This window comes from Chroicocephalus ridibundus, chromosome 6 (genome assembly GCF_963924245.1).
Source record: "Chroicocephalus ridibundus chromosome 6, bChrRid1.1, whole genome shotgun sequence".
NCBI classification, from domain to species: Eukaryota; Metazoa; Chordata; class Aves; order Charadriiformes; family Laridae; genus Chroicocephalus; species Chroicocephalus ridibundus.
In genome coordinates this window covers 50,486,773-50,503,604 of record NC_086289.1, presented here as the reverse complement: position 1 = coordinate 50,503,604, position 16,832 = coordinate 50,486,773, and the positions used below count along the sequence as shown (strand labels likewise).

The window sequence follows — 16,832 nt, the reverse complement described above, 5'->3', positions numbered from 1 at the left end:
AGCTGCCTTGGCCCAGATGCCACCAGCAGTACAAGCTCCAGCCCTGCCCAGAGACTGCGATGACTCTCTTGGTGTCACCGGGACCTGTCAATTGGTTTTTGGAGTTGTAGCTGGGTTTGCTCTGGGGTTTTGCCTTTGGGCCTCTGTTGTGGCTGGTCACCTCCTAACCCCTAAGAGCTGTTGTATGATGAGACCATAAGGAATGGAGAACGATGAGGGCTGCCTGGAGACTGGGCTGGCACTTGTATGTGGAGACAGGCTGTGTTTTTCTTGGCATTTCCATCCGTCCAGACCTCTTTGGGAAGGATGGGCAGCACTTGCCCCAGCGTCCCACAGAGAGGCTGCAATGCCCTGGGCAAAACCCACTTGTTAAATGGCCGACTAACTGCCTTCCACCACTTTCTGTGAGCATTCCTGCCCCGGCAATAGTCCACCAGGATTGTCCAGGGCTGTCGTAACTCCTTCTGCTGCCATGGCAGAGACGGGCAATGCTCTTCCAGCCTTAGAGCTGGAGGGAACACAAGCATCCCTGGTAGCCCTGCCAAACCCCGTGGCCTTAACTGATGTGCTGGTCACTGGAGAAAGGTCCATGGGCACTGGTCAGCCCCACGTGCTGTACAGATGCAGAGCGAGAGCAGAGACCAGAAAGGGATGGCCATGAAATGTGAGGTGAACATCAGCTCCAGCATGAAGTAGCTGGAGAACTTTCCTGTGGGGTGTGTGTGACTGCCAGGCATGACGGGATGGTTAGGAAGAGCCACTGAAGACAGGAACGAAGTGTAATGTGTCGGGATTCTTAACTTTGGGGGGTATGTATGTATTAAGCTGCCCCCCCTTTAAGGGGGCTCGTCCCCATCCCCACTGCGCTCCCGTTGCCGTGGCCCGTGTTCCATCTGCAACTGCCAGTCCCTGGCAACGGGCACAACGCATCCCCTCTGCCCTGCGCCCGACAGCCCTTCTCTCCTGCTCCCCACACAGCCCTGCTCTCCTGCTCCTGACAGTCCCAACCCTCGACCCAGCCCTTCCCTTCCCTTCCCTTCCTGCTCCCAATTCGTCTCCCATAGCGTTGTGACCATGAAGGAGAATCCGCGTGTGCTGGCAGAGGTATGGCCCCGCTCCCCGGAGGTGGGCACCCCCTGGTGCTCGGGGGGCCGGGAGCTTGGCTCCCCCTCTCCCCCCGCCCCTGCGAGGCCAGGGGCTGGGAGAAGCCCTGCGGGGCTCCTCATGCCCTGCTGGGATGCAGCATCCCTGCGCGGGGGGACACGTCCCCACACACGGCCCAGGGTGCCCCGGGCTGGTGCTGCAGGGATGCTCGCCGGGAGCAGTTGGGTGCTGCCCAGAGCCTGAACTGGTGCCTGCGCTGCCCCTTTCCAGGCTGGAGCCGTGGGAGCCGAGCCCTGCCAGCGCAGCAGCGCCGAGCCCAAAGGCTGCCTGCACAGAGTAAGGAGCTTCTGGGCGCCCAGGAAGCATGGGGGCAGGGTCTGCGTGGGGGACCCGGGGTATGTGCCTGGGGCCCCATGGGGCAGGCAGCGGGGCCACTCACCCCTGCCCTCTCTGCTCTGCCAGATCCGCAGGAGCATGCCTCACCCCAAAATGAAGAAGATACGGAAGAACAGGAGCCTCCAGCTGCAGACACTGGGGCGCCAGCACTGGTGGGTGCTGGTGGCCAAGGATCTCCTGCTGGGGATGTGCCCACAGCTCTCCCCGGGAGGCGAGAGGGGCAGGGGTGCGGAGACCCCTGTCCCACGGGTCTGCTGGGTTGCGCAGGCAGGACCAATGCACTGTTCTGCTTGCCTTTCGGCTTAGGATGTGCCAACTCGCGCTGGAGGCTGGGGAGGAGGCTGCGAGGAGCGTGGAAATGTGGATGCAGCTTGAGATGGCCATGGACATCGATGTGCCTGAGGATGAGGAAATGGAGGTGGATGGGGAGGAGGAGGAGGCCATGGATGTAGACCCGCCATCAGGAGGACAGGCACGTGCTCCCCATGCACTACCCGCAGGGAGGGAGGGTCTCCTGCCATCGGGATGGGGATGGGGCGGGGGTGGGTGGTCCCCGCTGCAGGGACATGGTGCCCGCTCCCCTCGTCCTGGCGGCACAACCGCCCCCACCGCGCTGCCCTGAGCCCCCGTCCGCTTTGGGATGGGAGTGGTTTCTTAGGGCCAGGACAGGCAAGCGTAAGCCCGAGCCCAGGCGGGGCTCAGTGCTGGTGGCAGAGTCCTGCTGTCCCCAGCATGTCGCAGGGCTGTGGCCATCGAATGCCCATCAGGGCGAAGCCTGACCTGAAGCAGCTGCTGCTGCTGAGCTGGCTGGGGAAGCCCCAGCTCTGCTCAGCAAGGTGCTGCGCGTTAGCCAAACGACCGTGCCACTTGTTTTTCTTCCAGGGGTGGCAGATGTGCAGAGACCAGAGGAAAGAAAGTGGAGGTGTGAAGAGGAAGAGATGTATATAGTTGTGTATAGTTGTGTTTTGTAGTTGGTTGTGTTGTTCTTAGTAGTTGTAGGCAGTTGTGGTGTTGTTAGTAGCTGTAGGTAGTTGTGTTGTTGTTAATAAAGAGTTGTGTTCATGTTTTTCACACCCAAGCTCTGTGTGCATTTTTTGGGAGCTGCGGCCTTTGCAGAGTTGTGGTTCCAGGGTCTCGGGGTTGGCGGGGCTGGAGGGGGCTGGGGGCGCTTTCACGGCCGCCCCGGGGGCAGGGGCTCCCTGTGCACAGACGGGGTGCGGCTGATGGAGGGGACGGCCCTGGGCACCAGCGGGGTTCATGGGCTGCTGGAGAGTGGTGTCCCCAACAGCCAAGGGGTCCCCAGCCAAGCGTGAGCTCTGTGGTGACCGACCCCTGCCGTGATGCCAGCAAAGCAGGCAGGAAACCTTCTGCTGCCCTTGCTGCTGGAGGGAATGAACAGTGTCAGTGTACAGAAAACCTGCAGTGATACTGAAACAGTGCTTCAAAGGGGTCCTGTCCCAGAACAGCTGACCTAGGCCGCTGTGCAGGGCCATTTCTGGGCTCTGGAAGTACACAGACTGGTGAGGAGACGATGGTACCCAGCGGCTGCAGAAGAGAAGGATGCAGGGCCTCTGTCAGTGATGTCCTCAGCTCACCCTGCAGCAGCCAAGGCCGCAGACCGGGCCCGTGGCTACCTGTGTGCAGAGGGGCCCCGCCAGCCAGGGCGGTGGCTGGCAGGCTAGCGCTGCTGGTGGCCCAGAGCAGCACTGGGGTGAGGCCGGGCTGTCAGGGGAGCGTTGGTGCAAGGAGCCCTGCGGATCTGGATGGTTCGGTCCTGCGGGTGCCCAGCGAGGTGATGCTGCGCTCACACGTTTCATGGGCCACCATGTTCAACAGGGCATCGCGCCCAGCGCTGCACAGGTGCTGTGCGCCCTTCCCCGCCTCCCCGCCGCAGGCTGTTGGGTGCGGGGCTCTGGAGCCCTCTTCCCTCTGTGTCGGCTCCCTTGGCTGTTGGCAGCGTTTGCTGTGCGCATTTCCTTACCGTCCGTGTTGAAAGCATGTGCCTTTGTCTTTTAGTGAAAGAAGACAAAGGGAAGGGGCTGCTTTGCACACTTTCTGTATTTTTATTAGTTTGATAGCATGGCCTTGAAGCTAAAGCTGTACTGTATGAACTTTGGTGATGCAAACAAGCGCTGGAGCTGCTGGAAATCTGACAGAGTTGTACGGGCAACAAGAAAAAATAAAACTGCTTTTACGGGAACAGGCTTTTTCTTGCAAGTGCAAATGAAACCCCAACGACAGCTAAAGACCAGACTTTAAAGACACCCGCTGCTTTCCTTTCCCCGTGTGGAAGGCCGGTTCCCGGCAGAAGCGGGGGGGGCCCAGGCCCGGCCGGCGCCGTGTCCCACGGCACCAGGTCCCGCTCCCACGGCCGCCCCCTCTCCGCGAGACGCGGAGGCCCCGCTGCAGCCGGCCCGGAGCTCGCTCGCTCGCTCGCTCGGTCGGTCTGTCCGCGAACTATCCCCGCCTCAAGGACGCGCCCAGCCAGCGGCCTTCCCGCCGCAGCCAGGGTGGGGAGGGCCGTTTCCGCCGCGGCGGTCCCGTCCGGCCGGGAGCGCTTCCGGGCGGAACGAGCGGGGAGCGGCCCGCGTTTCCCGGGGGAGCGGGGCCGGGTACTCCCGTACCCGCTGCCATGGCCGCACGGCTGCTCTGGCGGGAGTCGAGGCGGCTGCTGGCCGGGGCCGGGGCCGGGGCCGGGGCCGGGGCCGGGGCCGGGGCCGGGGCCGGGGCCGGGGCCGGGGCCGGACTCAGGCTCAGGCTCAGGCTCAGGCTCAGCACCGCGCCGAGCCGCGAGAAGAAGCGGTGGCTGCGAGCCTACCTTGAGCAGCAGCGGCTGGAGGCGCCCCCTCAGCGGCGGTGAGCGGCGGCCCGGCCCTGAGGAGATGGAGCGGGGGGGACAGGCGGATTCGGCGGGCTCGGGGGAAGGCAGTGCAGCAGGCTGAGGAATGGGTGAAATCACAACGTGTCAGCACCTTCTCGGCAGGCGGCGGGGCGCGGTGGGCTCGTTCCCCAGGGCGGCCTGGCCCCGGGGCTGAGCCCGGCGAGGGACGGCCCGCGGCGGCGAACCGGCGGTGCTGAGGGAGAGAACCAGGCCTTTGGCCTTAGGGCCTTTAAATGCTGTGTCGGATCTTCAAAACTAATTCCGTTTTTCGTTCCTTTCTGTCATCTGAAAGGCGTGATGCTTGCAGGGCGGGTAACCGCTGCTTCTGTTTATGAATCCGTTGTCTTTCCCCTGTCCGCAGGTCGGAGAAGCCCAACTGGGATTACCATGCAGAGATACAGGCTTTTAGCCACCGGCTGCATGAAAACTTTTCTTTTGATCTCCTCAAGACTGCATTTGTTAATTCTTGTTATATTGAAAGCGAAGAGGCAAAACGGCGAGAACTTGGGATAGAGAAAGAAATGGTTGCTCTTAATCTACAAGACAATAGCAAACTCGCTGAGCAAGGGATGTCTTTTTCGCGCTCTTACCTGACGCAGTGTTTCGAAGGTGCCTACCCAGATTTACCTGCAAAGGGGGTAGGAGCACTTGTTGATTTTCTTACCAGTCAGGAACTTGTTTCTTATGTGGCTCAAAACCTGTCTGTACAGGACCTGACACTTTGCAGAGAGTTTCCCGTCCCACCAGATGTGCTACGGAGGACGTTCTTTGCTGTGATAGGAGCCTTGCTCGACAGCAGCGGGCCTGAGAAAACGGGGATCTTTGTCAGGGTACGTCATTGCTTATCATATGTTTTTGTACTGACAACAATAACGTCTGGGGAGGAATAACCCCATGCACCAGTACAGGTTGGGGGCTGACCTGCTGAAGAGCAGCTCAGTGGAAAGAGACCTGGGAGTCCTGGTGGACAATGGGATGACCATGAGCCAGCAATGTGCCCTCGTGGACAAGAAGGCCAGGGGCATCCTGGGGTGCATCAAGAAGAGTGTGGCCAGCAGGTCAAGGGAGGTCATCCTCCCCCTCTACTCTGCCTTGGTGAGGCCGCACCTGGAGTACTGTGTCCAGTTCCGGGCTCCCCGGTTCAAGAGGGACAGGGAACTGCTGGAGAGGGTGCAGCAAAGGGCTGCCAAGATGATTAGGGGATTGGAACACCTCTCTTATGAAGAAAGGCTGAGGGATTTGGGTCTCTTCAGTCTGGAAAAAAGATGGCTGAGGGGGGACTTTATCATCACTTATAAATACTTAAAGGGTGGGTGTCAGGAGGATGGGGCCAGGCTCTTTTCAGTGGTGCCCGGGGGCAGGACAAGAGGTAATGGGCACAAACTTGAGCATAGGAAGCTCCACCTAAACATGAGGAGGAACTTCTTTACTTTGAGGGTGGCAGATTCCTGGAACAGGCTGCCCAGAGAGGTGGTGGAATCTCCGTCTCTGGAGACATTCCAAACCCGCCTGGATGCATTGCTGTGCAGCCTGCTCTGGGTGACCCTGCTCTGGCAGGGGGGTTGGACTAGATGATCTCCAGAGGTCCCTTCCAACCCTATGATGCTGTGATTCTAAGGGTCTCGGAAGTTACAGGGGAAAAAAAGGTAAAAAATGTAAATACTGTTTTATACTTTCATGACCAGAGATCCAGGGAGATTGGCAGAAGTTTGACAATACCTGTCACAAGACAATTCAACAGTGAGATCTGTCGGGGGGAGATGGTGGTGATCAGGTGGGGTTTGGGGGTTGTGGAGTTTTTTGTGTGGTTTTTTTCCTTCATTAAAAAGCACAGGCTGGTCAAGTACATAAGATCATATACTTCTGGTTTATAATGGTGATATTTTAGTATTTGCTGACACTTGCTAATGTAAAGTGTTATATTCCATGCACTATACTATCAAATAATGAAATTATTCCATGTAAGGTCACATATATCTTCAATTTTAAAAAAACATTTTATATAAAGCAGGGGCCCAGTTCATAGGCTTTGCATGTAGGAGTGCAAGCACTTAAAGGTATTTCATCCAAAAATGTTCAGTTAAAATGCAATGTAACCTCGTCCTTTTAGCAGCTACCGTCTTCTCAGTCTTTCATTTCAGCCTTTTATTGTCAGCTATATTAATGCCTCTTCATACTGTATTTTTATTAGCAGATAGCAGAAGCTAGAGCCTTCGTTACCTTTCTCATTAATTGTAACTTCTAAATATTTTTGTTTAGGATTTTTTCATTCCCCAGCTGATTGGAAAAGACCTGTTTGAGATCTGGGAAGTTGTAAATCCTATGGGCTTACTAGTGGAAGAACTGACCAAGAGGAATATCTCTTCTCCAGAACCAAGAATTACCAGGCAGTTGGGAGTCAGCACAGTTCTGCCACTGTACTTTGTTGGGTTGTACTGGTTAGTATTAATTTAAAGTGAAATGGATTTAAGCTGGGGTAAAGGGGAGGAGGGAAGATGGTCTTTTACTTTTCTACTTGTGCTCTTCGGTCACGTTTTTACAGAAAAGAAACCTTACAGTGACTTCTGCATAAAATCAGCCAGTTAAGCGTTGGCAGTAGCTTGCTGTAATGATGCATAAAAGGACAGTCTCTGACTAAAGGGCTTCAAAGTCTAAATTGGGCGCATGAAAGAGCCTGGGTGTATGTTCTGGGTGGCCTGACATAGGAACTTTGCGATTACCATAACTGACTGGCGTTGGAGGGACCACAACTGTATCCAGGGCTTAGGGAAGGGTAAGGAGACGCAGACATCAAGGGAAGTGGGACCGAAGAGACACTTGTTTTATATTCCAGAGAAGCTTTTTCGTTTTCAAATCATGGGCACTGTAGTCTAGGCAAGAGGAGTATCTGTATCTAGCCAAGACTTGGGAAGTGCAGTTGTCCCTGGTGTGCTTGTCTCCGGCGTGGTCAGTGCCTGTCCTGTCTCTTGCCCCGGGGTAACAGTGCTCCTCTGGAGCAGAACAGGACCTTCTTCCACCAAACCCCACATCATTGTTGCTTTGCTAAGTGAGCTGCAGATAAACGCATGGGAAGATTGCCTTCGCTTGTTCTGATTTATCATGCTTTGGTTTATGTGCCTTCTAAGGTTTATTATCTTATGTGAAAGAAAGGAACTTTGATTCTTTTTCTTCTGGAGTCCCTGGTGTCCCTTCATGAACTGTTCCCATAGATGTTGATTAAACAGAGCTGAGTATGCACTTCATAACATAGAGAACTTCTCTATGAATCCTTTTGAAGCAGTTCTAAAATGCTTTCTTACCAGTGATATGTTAGGAATCTAAATGAACAGAGTAGTGTTCTTCCAGGAAACGGACGCGTTTCTGATTTGAGTTTCCGTTGTTGAATATACAATCACTTATCTTTGCAGGAAAGACCAACGGAAATGTTTACATTTGTGTGTATATAGAAATTACCTTCAGTTTCCACAGACATAGGAGAGAAAAATAGTCTAGCAGCCCTTATTCCTGATACACAGTAGTGCTCAGGATTTGATGATGAAAATGTTTTTAATTATTTTTTTTTCCCCCAAGCGATAAGAAGATTATAGCTGAAGGTCCTGGAGAAACGCTGCTTGCTGCAGAGGAAGAAGCTGCCCGCGTGGCACTGCGGAAGCTCTATGGGTATCCAGAGAACAGGAGACCTTGGGATTACTCAAAAGCCAAACAAGGGTTGGCAGCTGAGAAGGCTGTCAGCAGTAACTAGATAATAAAAGATGTTTCTGGTTTCTCTTAAGAATTAGTGTCTTCCATGCTGAGTATAGATGTATTTAGGAAAGCAAAATGTCGTTTGGTTTTCTGATCTTAAGTGCTTGAAATTTTAAAATCAAATACGGTATTAAAATAAAAAGTCTTTTACTTTTGCACAAAGTTTAATATTTGCTCATTTTCCTAAGCATAACAAAAGTCTCCTTTTTCTGAATTTTTGTCTTTTGGCTGGGAAGTGTTTCCATACATCACAGGAGGCTGGTTTTAGTGATATTTAATAATGTGTGACGAAGTCTCACTGTATAGAAAAAGGTTTTGTAAGGGGTTCCCTGGAGATTGTTTTGAGGGTATCGTTAATGAGTTGAATTACGTGTGCAACATCAGTCTTTGGATATAATCTGGATTCATTTGTCCTTGACCTTAAGAAAACATGACATACGATGTCAATGATATTGATGCTGGTGTTGGTCAAATTTAAAAAAATGCAAATGGCGCTTTTGAGGTCTCGCTGCTTGCATACAGATTTTATTTGCCAGACACATTGGTTTCTATTGTTGAAGCGTGCTCTGAAAAAGGGTGTATTTTTAATTTTAAATTTTGCAAAAAGCAAAATAAGGATCATGAAGGCCTGAACTCAAAGAAATTGGAGAACATCGTTTAATGCTAGGCTAATCGATAAGCCTTCTCTTTCTCTTCTTTTTTTTTCTTTTTTTTTTTTTTTGGGTACTTTTCCTGTTTAGTGCAGGTACTTCATTTTTCTCCTGTCTTTTGGCTGCTTAGTTTAAGCAGTCGCGTCCCTGAAGTATTGGATTCAGTGAAATCAGCATTTGTTTTGTTTGCACCATCTGTAGCTGTTCTAATGTAACTCCAAGTAAGTGGAAAGACCCTTAGGAATAACGCGGGTACCTGCGTTATGTTCCTGTCAAATGTCGTAGAAACGCAGTGTGTGTACCAGGAGACAACAGATGCACGAGGACCATGACTCTTCTGGAATTGTTTCCTTTGAAATGGTGTGAGTCTCCTGCAAACTGCGGCTGAGCCCTTGAAGGAAGAAAGGAAGAAGCTGAGTGTAGGACAGTGGTTAAAGAAGTGTTTCCTGCCTTGTCCTGGTGTGAACACTGGTTGTAAAGAAAGACAACAGGTAAATGTGCCCTCACTAATCAGGGGAAAAAAAAAATGCAGGTGCCGTTCAGACAGGTTGGTGTTTCTGTCCCTAACAACATGCATCCCCTGCCTTCGGCTGCCAAGATGGATTTATGTGAAGAGCACATTAAACACTAATGGTTCTTTTAGGTGTATTTTGTTGTGAATTTGGTAGCCTTGACATTATTTTGTTCCACTTCCGAAGCTGCTTGCAGCAGTTGTTGCTATGTCCTAATGAGAAAGCAGGTCAAGGGGAACTGATATTGGAACTCGGGTTTTAATATAGGGAGGAGAAACTCAGTGGTAGGTGCAGTATCAGGAACTACTTCTACCTGTCGGGTTTTGGAAAAGACTCTGGTTAAGAGGTAGCAGTTGGATGATCAAAACACGTACTTTTTGTAGGCTTTCTGCCGCTTCCCAACTGATAAGAAATGTGCCATATTTAATTAACTTACCCTGCAGTTAGAATAATATCTTTTCCGAATCTCACCACATTAAGAAAACTGAGGGGTGCTCTGGGAACAAACTTTGTAATGCACGCAAAGTTCAGTGAACAGTGACTCTGCACTGGACTCTCTTTGCAAGGTTCTCTGCCTAAAATACTGAGATTAACACGACTGATAGCATGAATCTCAGTGGTGTCCACTTGGGATGTTTAAGTAGGAACTGAGCATAAGACACCCAGTTCTTGTCAGGTCTTCATTTGATTATTTCTAATCAGTTGCCACATCTCTTGCAACTTTAGCATTTTTAGCTCAGGGAATTTTCAAGTTTCATCAGTCAGTTAAATAACTGCAAACAGTCTCTTGAGAGACCAAGTGACAGCAAGAAGTCTGTCCGTGTGGAGAAACTCCTAAAATATTTAAATGTGGAGAGCAACAAACCCAGATTCAGTCAAGCACTTTTACCCACTTCATATGTGTTTGTGCTTTATTCGGTTAGGAGCCGATTGAAAGAGACAACTCTGTAAAAGCTGGGAAAAAAAAGTTTTATCCTTCTTCTCAGCGCCACCACTAAAAAATTACATCTACTAGAATGTTGCTACAATGTGGTACTTGCTAATCTTTGCATGGATGAGACAGCTAAGCTATCTCCCTTGTTTGGTAGATACGGTATTTCCAACTTGGATACGACGCTTGAGGGAACACCAGATGACATGACAGTTGTAGATGCTGCTTCCTTAAGAAGACAGGTATGTAAAGCACAGTAGTTGATAACATTAAGCAAAAGCCGTAGTGGTAAAATGGGGGAACAGGTTTTCTGTGTGGCTGCAAAGGTACGCATAACAGATACGAAAGGTCCTCTCTGTACCCCTGCTGGAATGCCCTCACGTGTCCTGTACTGACCTGGGAATCTGGAGAGTCCGACTCCGTTTCTGTTCCCACTTATTAGGGACAGCAACATCTGATCACTAGCCATTGACGATAGAAAGTCAAATTATCAAGTGTTTAAAATCCCTCTGTCTGAGATACTGATTTTGCATGGCTATTCAGAAGCATCTAGAAAGTCTGGCAACTTTCAATGAAGTATTAAAAGCCTTTATTTATTTTTAGATAATCAAACTTAATCGCCGTCTACAACTTCTGGAAGAAGAAAACAAAGAGCGTGCTAAAAGGGAAATGATCATGTATTCAATTACTGTAGCTTTCTGGCTACTCAATAGCTGGCTTTGGTTTCGGCGCTAGACACAGCTCTCAGAAAGATGTAATAGTTGATAATACAAACAATTTGCAAAATTGTTTCTGTTTCTGAACTGTATGCTGTTTTATAATTCATACACTGGAAACTTCCACCACAGAAAAAGGCTATAGAATTGCAGTGTTAAAGGGACACCTTGTTGTTCAGTTATCATGTATTGAATAGATTTGCATTGCAAATACTTGCAGTATCCTCCTGTGCATGCTTCAGTGTCAATATGGGCCAGCCGATATGAAGTTTGCTTCACGCAATGTAAGGACGGGGATCTACGGAAATAACCATTGAATGGTTTGTTGTGGTGGGAGGAGAGCAAATGGAATGAGTTTGGAAAAAATGTAAAAACAAAGGATAAAAAGTAGTTGTTATTGTTCCGTTGTTAGATGCAATTAATGATGATTGCACTCGTTTTCCTTTAGTCTGAGTAGTTTGAAGTGTGCCGTATTCAAGGAGTGTGTCCTGTTTCATGAGTATGTTCCTTGTTTAAGCACATGTTCAGGTCAAATAATAAAAGGTATTCTTTGCTAACATGCGGATTGTCCAGAGGTGTGTAATACGTATTTTTTTTAGCTTTAATTTTGCAGATGTTTTTCTATAAAATACATTTTTAAGCAAGTCAGTCTGTGAGTGATCAAAATATTATGGAGTACAAGACACTGATGTAGTATATTTAATAAAACTCAAAAAAAAATAATCAAACCATTGTTTAATATTATTTTAAGAAAATTTATTTGAGGGTTCATCTAAACTATCAGTCTTTGAAATAAGTAGCAGTGACAGACTGAACAACTGAAAAGGAGCAGGGGGGCGGCCGCTTGCCTGCCGCAGGTTACCAGCCCCTGCATGCTGTGGGGTTGTTCCCGGTGCAGGGATGGGAAGCTGGCCTGGTGTCCCCACCTACAATCACAGAATGTGTTGGGTTGGAAGGGACCTGTAAAGGTCATCTAGTCCAGCCCCCCCACAGTTAGCAGGGACATCTTCAACTAGATCAGGTTGCTCAGAGCCCCATCCAACCCGACCTTGAATGTTTCCAGGGATGGGCACCGTGGTCGGTTTAAACATCCCTTGTTCAGTCCCAAAATCTGCTACATTTTTGGTGGCGACTGTGCTGAGCTGCACGCGGTGCTCCTGGGGAGACCCTCAGAGTCCCTGTGCCTTAGGGGCTTCCTGCCCCTGGGTGGCTGCAGGACACTCGCCTGCAGCGCTGTAGAAGCCACAGCCCGTCCCTGTAGGGACGGACGGGGCATGAGCCAGGCTGAGGCCCCAGAGATGCAAAATCCCAACTAATCCCCCGAGGGACATGACATCCTTGGGAACGGCTGGTACGAGGATGAGGGGAGAACATGGAGTGGGCAGCACAGGCTGTGGGGGGCTTTGGGGAGAGGGAGCTGGTGCAGGGGTGCGGTGGGGCCCTGGGCGCAGGGTGGCGGGATGCGGGGAGCCGTGGGTGCTGGCAGAGTGCGGAGGGGGGGCGATGCTGTGCGGGCCGGGGGTGCAGGATGCGGGGGGACGCGGGGGGCCGGGGCTGCGGGCACGGGGCTGCCCCCGGGCGCTCGGGAGCTGCGGCCCCGCCCGCTCCTTCATTAGCCGCGGCCACAGCCGCTCATTAGCGGCGGCCGGGGCCGGGCGCCCTCCCCGCGGGGGCGGGCGGGGAGAGCTGCCGGCCACGGGGGTGCGGGCGGCGGCGGGGCTGGAGCCCGATCCCGCTCCCGATGCCGGTGCCGGTGGGAGGCGGCGTCGTCGAGCTGGGGCGGCGTCGGGGCACGTCCGTGCTGCTGCTGGCCCTGGGTAAGGCCGCCCGGGCTGGGGTCGGGCTGTGGGGTGCCGGGCTGGGGAGGGGCCGCTCCCTGGGGTGCGGAGGCGGGGGGCGATGCGGGGTCCCCTCTCTGTGTGGCCGGTAGGTGCCGAGCTGCCCGTGCGCCCCCGGCTGTCCGTGCCCTGGGCCCCGGGCCGGCGGCGCCGATGCGGGGTGCCCCGGCTGCCCCCGCGTGGGCTCCCTGCCCCGGCGGGGCGGCGCTTTGGGGCTCTCTGCAAAGGGCGGCGGGGCTGGGCAGGGGCGAGGGACGGCGTGAGGTTGGTGCGTGTCCTGCGTGGAAGGGGCAGCTCGCCGTGCCTGGGTGGCACCGGCACGGTGGTGGCCCAGGTGAGCCCGGGAGGGAGGTGGGCTCTGTCCCCCGAGGTGCGGGCGCTGACGGCGACCCCGTGGGTGGCTGGCAGGGCGCCTGGCCGGGCTGCTGGCATCGGGCACCGCCTGCGCCACCGCTTACCAAGCTGGGGCCGCGTCCTCCAGCTGGGGGAAAGCGGCCACGTAGGAGGAGGCGGATGGTGTGGAGCTGCAGGGGTTGCACCGAGCCTGCGGGTGAGTACGGCCCCGTGCCGGGACGCCCTGCCTGTCCCGTGCCGTGGGGACAGTCCCCGCAGGAGGGCGGGCTGGGGGTTTCTCTGTGGCGCACGGCCGGCGTGGCTGTTTGGCGTTGCCCCTGTGGTGGGTGCTGCTGTCTGACCTCTTCCCCTCCGGCACTCCTGGATCCCACCGGTGAGTGCAGACACACACCTGCTCCCCACCTTGCTCCGATCGAGCCCTTCCCTTCCTCCCAAAGGCGCAGCGCTCGCGGCCTCCCATATTTGCTGTCCCCCGTGGGGAGTGTAGAGCGTCCTGCTGATAAAATTGCCTGGCTAGAATTCTTGTATGTCTTGGATTAATATCGTCATTAATACTGTTTCTTTAGTGTCATTGTCAATTATTTGGTCTTATCCTATTAAATCTATTTCTGTTTCAACCCTCGTGTTTCCTCGCTTTCCCCAACTCCCCTTCCCGGGTGGGGAGGGTCATCAGGTTGAAGAATAATTGTCTAAACAACACTAAATTGCTATGGGTTTTCTCAAACCATAACAAAAGTGGATTGTAAAGTGGAGCTGGGGAAACTTTTCTGTGGCTTAACCCCCCCCTCTTCTCTCCCAGCTCAGTTTCAAGCTGGAGTTCACTTGGTGGCTCCACACCAGTTGTCCTGCGAGAGCCGAGGAGGCAGGAAGGACCCCGCCGTGAGCCTGGCTGGAGGATTTCCAGCTCCCTGCAGCAAACCGGCCTTGGGGGGCAGCCAGAAGAGGGGCAGATCCCCCGGCCCTTGCACGGTTGCCCCCATCAGTGGCTGCACCAGCAAAGGGGGGAGGATGCAGCTGCGCAGCAGCGTCGCTTTGCTCCAAGTTGTTCTTGTGCGCCCATTGCTCAGGTGTTTGTCTCTTCTCAACGTTATTGCAGGAAGGAATGAGAGCAATTGAATGCTTTCATGAAGTCAGTGGGGTGCTGACTACGTGGCTAAAATGTTGTACCTGAAGATACAGCTACTAATGAAAAAGGAATGTTAAAGAACTTTAGATATGATTTCTCTATTTTTTTGAATACATGACATAAAATGAGGGTAGCTATAATTCATGTGCGTTTTTATTTAATGCAATAGCTCTACATTGTAGTTTTGTTTTGTCAGAAATGAAGGTGTGAATGACTGAAGCTTGCTAACGAATGTTTAAATCTTCTTGCTAGGACGACTCCTCAACAAAATGATACCAGCCCAGGAGGAGAAGACAAGCGGGGCTGCACCCCCTAAACCGTGGGGACCATTTGGAAAGTGGCAAATTTCCTCTCTTCAGGGGCTCCAACGGTGTAACTGTGAGAGCGTCCGTGTCACCTTGGATGTGTTCTCAGGCTGCAGGCCTGGCCTTGGAAACGTGCAGATGAAACAGCTGTGGCGAAAAAACCCGCAGAGCGCTGGTTCCTGGGTTTAGTGTCCCCTGCTACGAGAGAGCAAGAAGGGGACCCTTTTTACTGGGCAAGGGACGCAGACAATGTGGGCAGCCCTGCAGGGAGCCCCCAGGGGTCCTTGTGCCCATCACCCCCAGTGCCGTGGGGCTGTAGAGAGGGAAAACTCCCCATTTTAGGATGGAAGCGGTACCAACTTGTGCAGAAAGAGGCCTGAAATGTGGGGATGTGCTCCCTCTGCCAGGGATGGAGCGGAGCAGCAGTGGGAGTAGAAAAGAAGGGCTGTCACCTCCTGGGACTTTCCTGGGCAGCCCCAGGTGAGCGTCTGACCCAGCCCCTGAGCTGCCATGCAGTCAAACCGAGCAGCGACAGGGGGTGCTTTCCTGAAATATTGCCAGCTCTCGATGAAATGTGGGAGGCCTTTCCACACACAGCTGGAAGCATCTTTAGCAGAGCCCCCTCTGCCGCCTGTCCCTCCCGGAAAGCAGAAGCCGGGGTCTCCCTTGAGCTGTGCCAGCGCAAACGGCCTTGGGCTGCGCTGGACGGGACCTGCCCAGGCCCTGGGAACTCCTGATGCTGCAGCCGTGGGCAAGGGCCGCTCACCTGCCCCTGTGCTGCCCGGCCTCCAAGGGTCCCGCCGTCTTCAGAGCCCGCGCAGAGGGCATGGCCCGTCCCAGCAGAGCTGGGTGCTCTCAAGGAGCTGCCTTGGCCCAGATGCCACCAGCAGTACAAGCTCCAGCCCTGCCCAGAGACTGCGATGACTCTCTTGGTGTCACCGGGACCTGTCAATTGGTTTTTGGAGTTGTAGCTGGGTTTGCTCTGGGGTTTTGCCTTTGGGCCTCTGTTGTGGCTGGTCACCTCCTAACCCGTAAGAGCTGTTGTATGATGAGACCATAAGGAATGGAGAACGATGAGGGCTGCCTGGAGACTGGGCTGGCACTTGTATGTGGAGACAGGCTGTGTTTTTCTTGGCATTTCCATCCGTCCAGACCTCTTTGGGAAGGATGGGCAGCACTTGCCCCAGCGTCCCACAGAGAGGCTGCAATGCCCTGGGCAAAACCCACTTGTTAAATGGCCGACTAACTGCCTTCCACCACTTTCTGTGAGCATTCCTGCCCCGGCAATAGTCCACCAGGATTGTCCAGGGCTGTCGTAACTCCTTCTGCTGCCATGGCAGAGACGGGCAATGCTCTTCCAGCCTTAGAGCTGGAGGGAACACAAGCATCCCTGGTAGCCCTGCCAAACACCGTGGCCTTAACCGATGTGCTGGTCACTGGAGAAAGGTCCATGGGCACTGGTCAGCCCCACGTGCTGTACAGATGCAGAGCGAGAGCAGAGACCAGAAAGGGATGGCCATGAAATGTGAGGTGAACATCAGCTCCAGCATGAAGTAGCTGGAGAACTTTCCTGTGGGGTGTGTGTGACTGCCAGGCATGACGGGATGGTTAGGAAGAGCCACTGAAGACAGGAACGAAGTGTAATGTGTCGGGATTCTTAACTTTGGGGGGTATGTATGTATTAAGCTGCCCCCCCTTTAAGGGGGCTCGTCCCCATCCCCACTGCGCTCCCGTTGCCGTGGCCCGTGTTCCATCTGCAACTGCCAGTCCCTGGCAACGGGCACAACGCATCCCCTCTGCCCTGTGCCCGACAGCCCTTCTCTCCTGCTCCCCACACAGCCCTGCTCTCCTGCTCCTGACAGTCCCGACCCTCGACCCAGCCCTGCCCTTCCCTTCCCTTCCTGCTCCCAATTCGTCTCCCATAGCGTTGTGACCATGAAGGAGAATCCGCGTGTGCTGGCAGAGGTATGGCCCCACTCCCCGGAGGTGGGCACCCCCTGGTGCTCGGGGGGCCGGGAGCTTGGCTCCCCCTCTCCCCCCACCCCTGCGAGGCCAGGGGCTGGGAGAAGCCCTGCGGGGCTCCTCATGCCCTGCTGGGATGCAGCATCCCTGCGCGGGGGGACACGTCCCCACACACGGCCCAGGGTGCCCCGGGCTGGTGCTGCAGGGACGCTCGCCGGGAGCAGTTGGGTGCTGCCCAGAGCCTGAACTGGTGCCTGCGCTGCCCCTTTCCAGGCTGGAGCCGTGGGAGCCGAGCCCTGCCAGCGCAGCAGCG

The 16,832-nt window shown here is 53.8% G+C and overlaps 1 protein-coding gene across 1 annotated transcript; it reads left to right on the top strand.

The window, feature by feature from the left end:
- Positions 1 to 4,089: 4,089 nt before the first annotated feature.
- On the top strand, positions 4,090 to 8,858 carry LOC134517169 (large ribosomal subunit protein mL44-like). Its single transcript, XM_063338412.1, has 4 exons — positions 4,090 to 4,356; positions 4,743 to 5,211; positions 6,641 to 6,819; positions 7,952 to 8,858. Exons 1-4 carry the CDS (start codon positions 4,133 to 4,135, stop codon positions 8,121 to 8,123), a joined length of 1,044 nt encoding a protein of 347 aa, XP_063194482.1. The 5' UTR covers positions 4,090 to 4,132; the 3' UTR covers positions 8,124 to 8,858.
- Positions 8,859 to 16,832: the final 7,974 nt, after the last annotated feature.

What these genes read in the sequence shown, in the direction of transcription:
- LOC134517169 (XM_063338412.1), top strand. Translation starts at nt 4,133, where the DNA reads ATGGCCGCACGGCTGCTCTGGCGGGAGTCGAGGCGGCTGCTGGCCGGG. An exon ending in GAGGCGCCCCCTCAGCGGCG is followed by an intron (nt 4,357 to 4,742) that starts GTGAGCGGCGGC and finishes CCCTGTCCGCAG; the next exon opens with GTCGGAGAAGCCCAACTGGG. An exon ending in TACTTTGTTGGGTTGTACTG is followed by an intron (nt 6,820 to 7,951) that starts GTTAGTATTAAT and finishes TTTTCCCCCAAG; the next exon opens with CGATAAGAAGATTATAGCTG.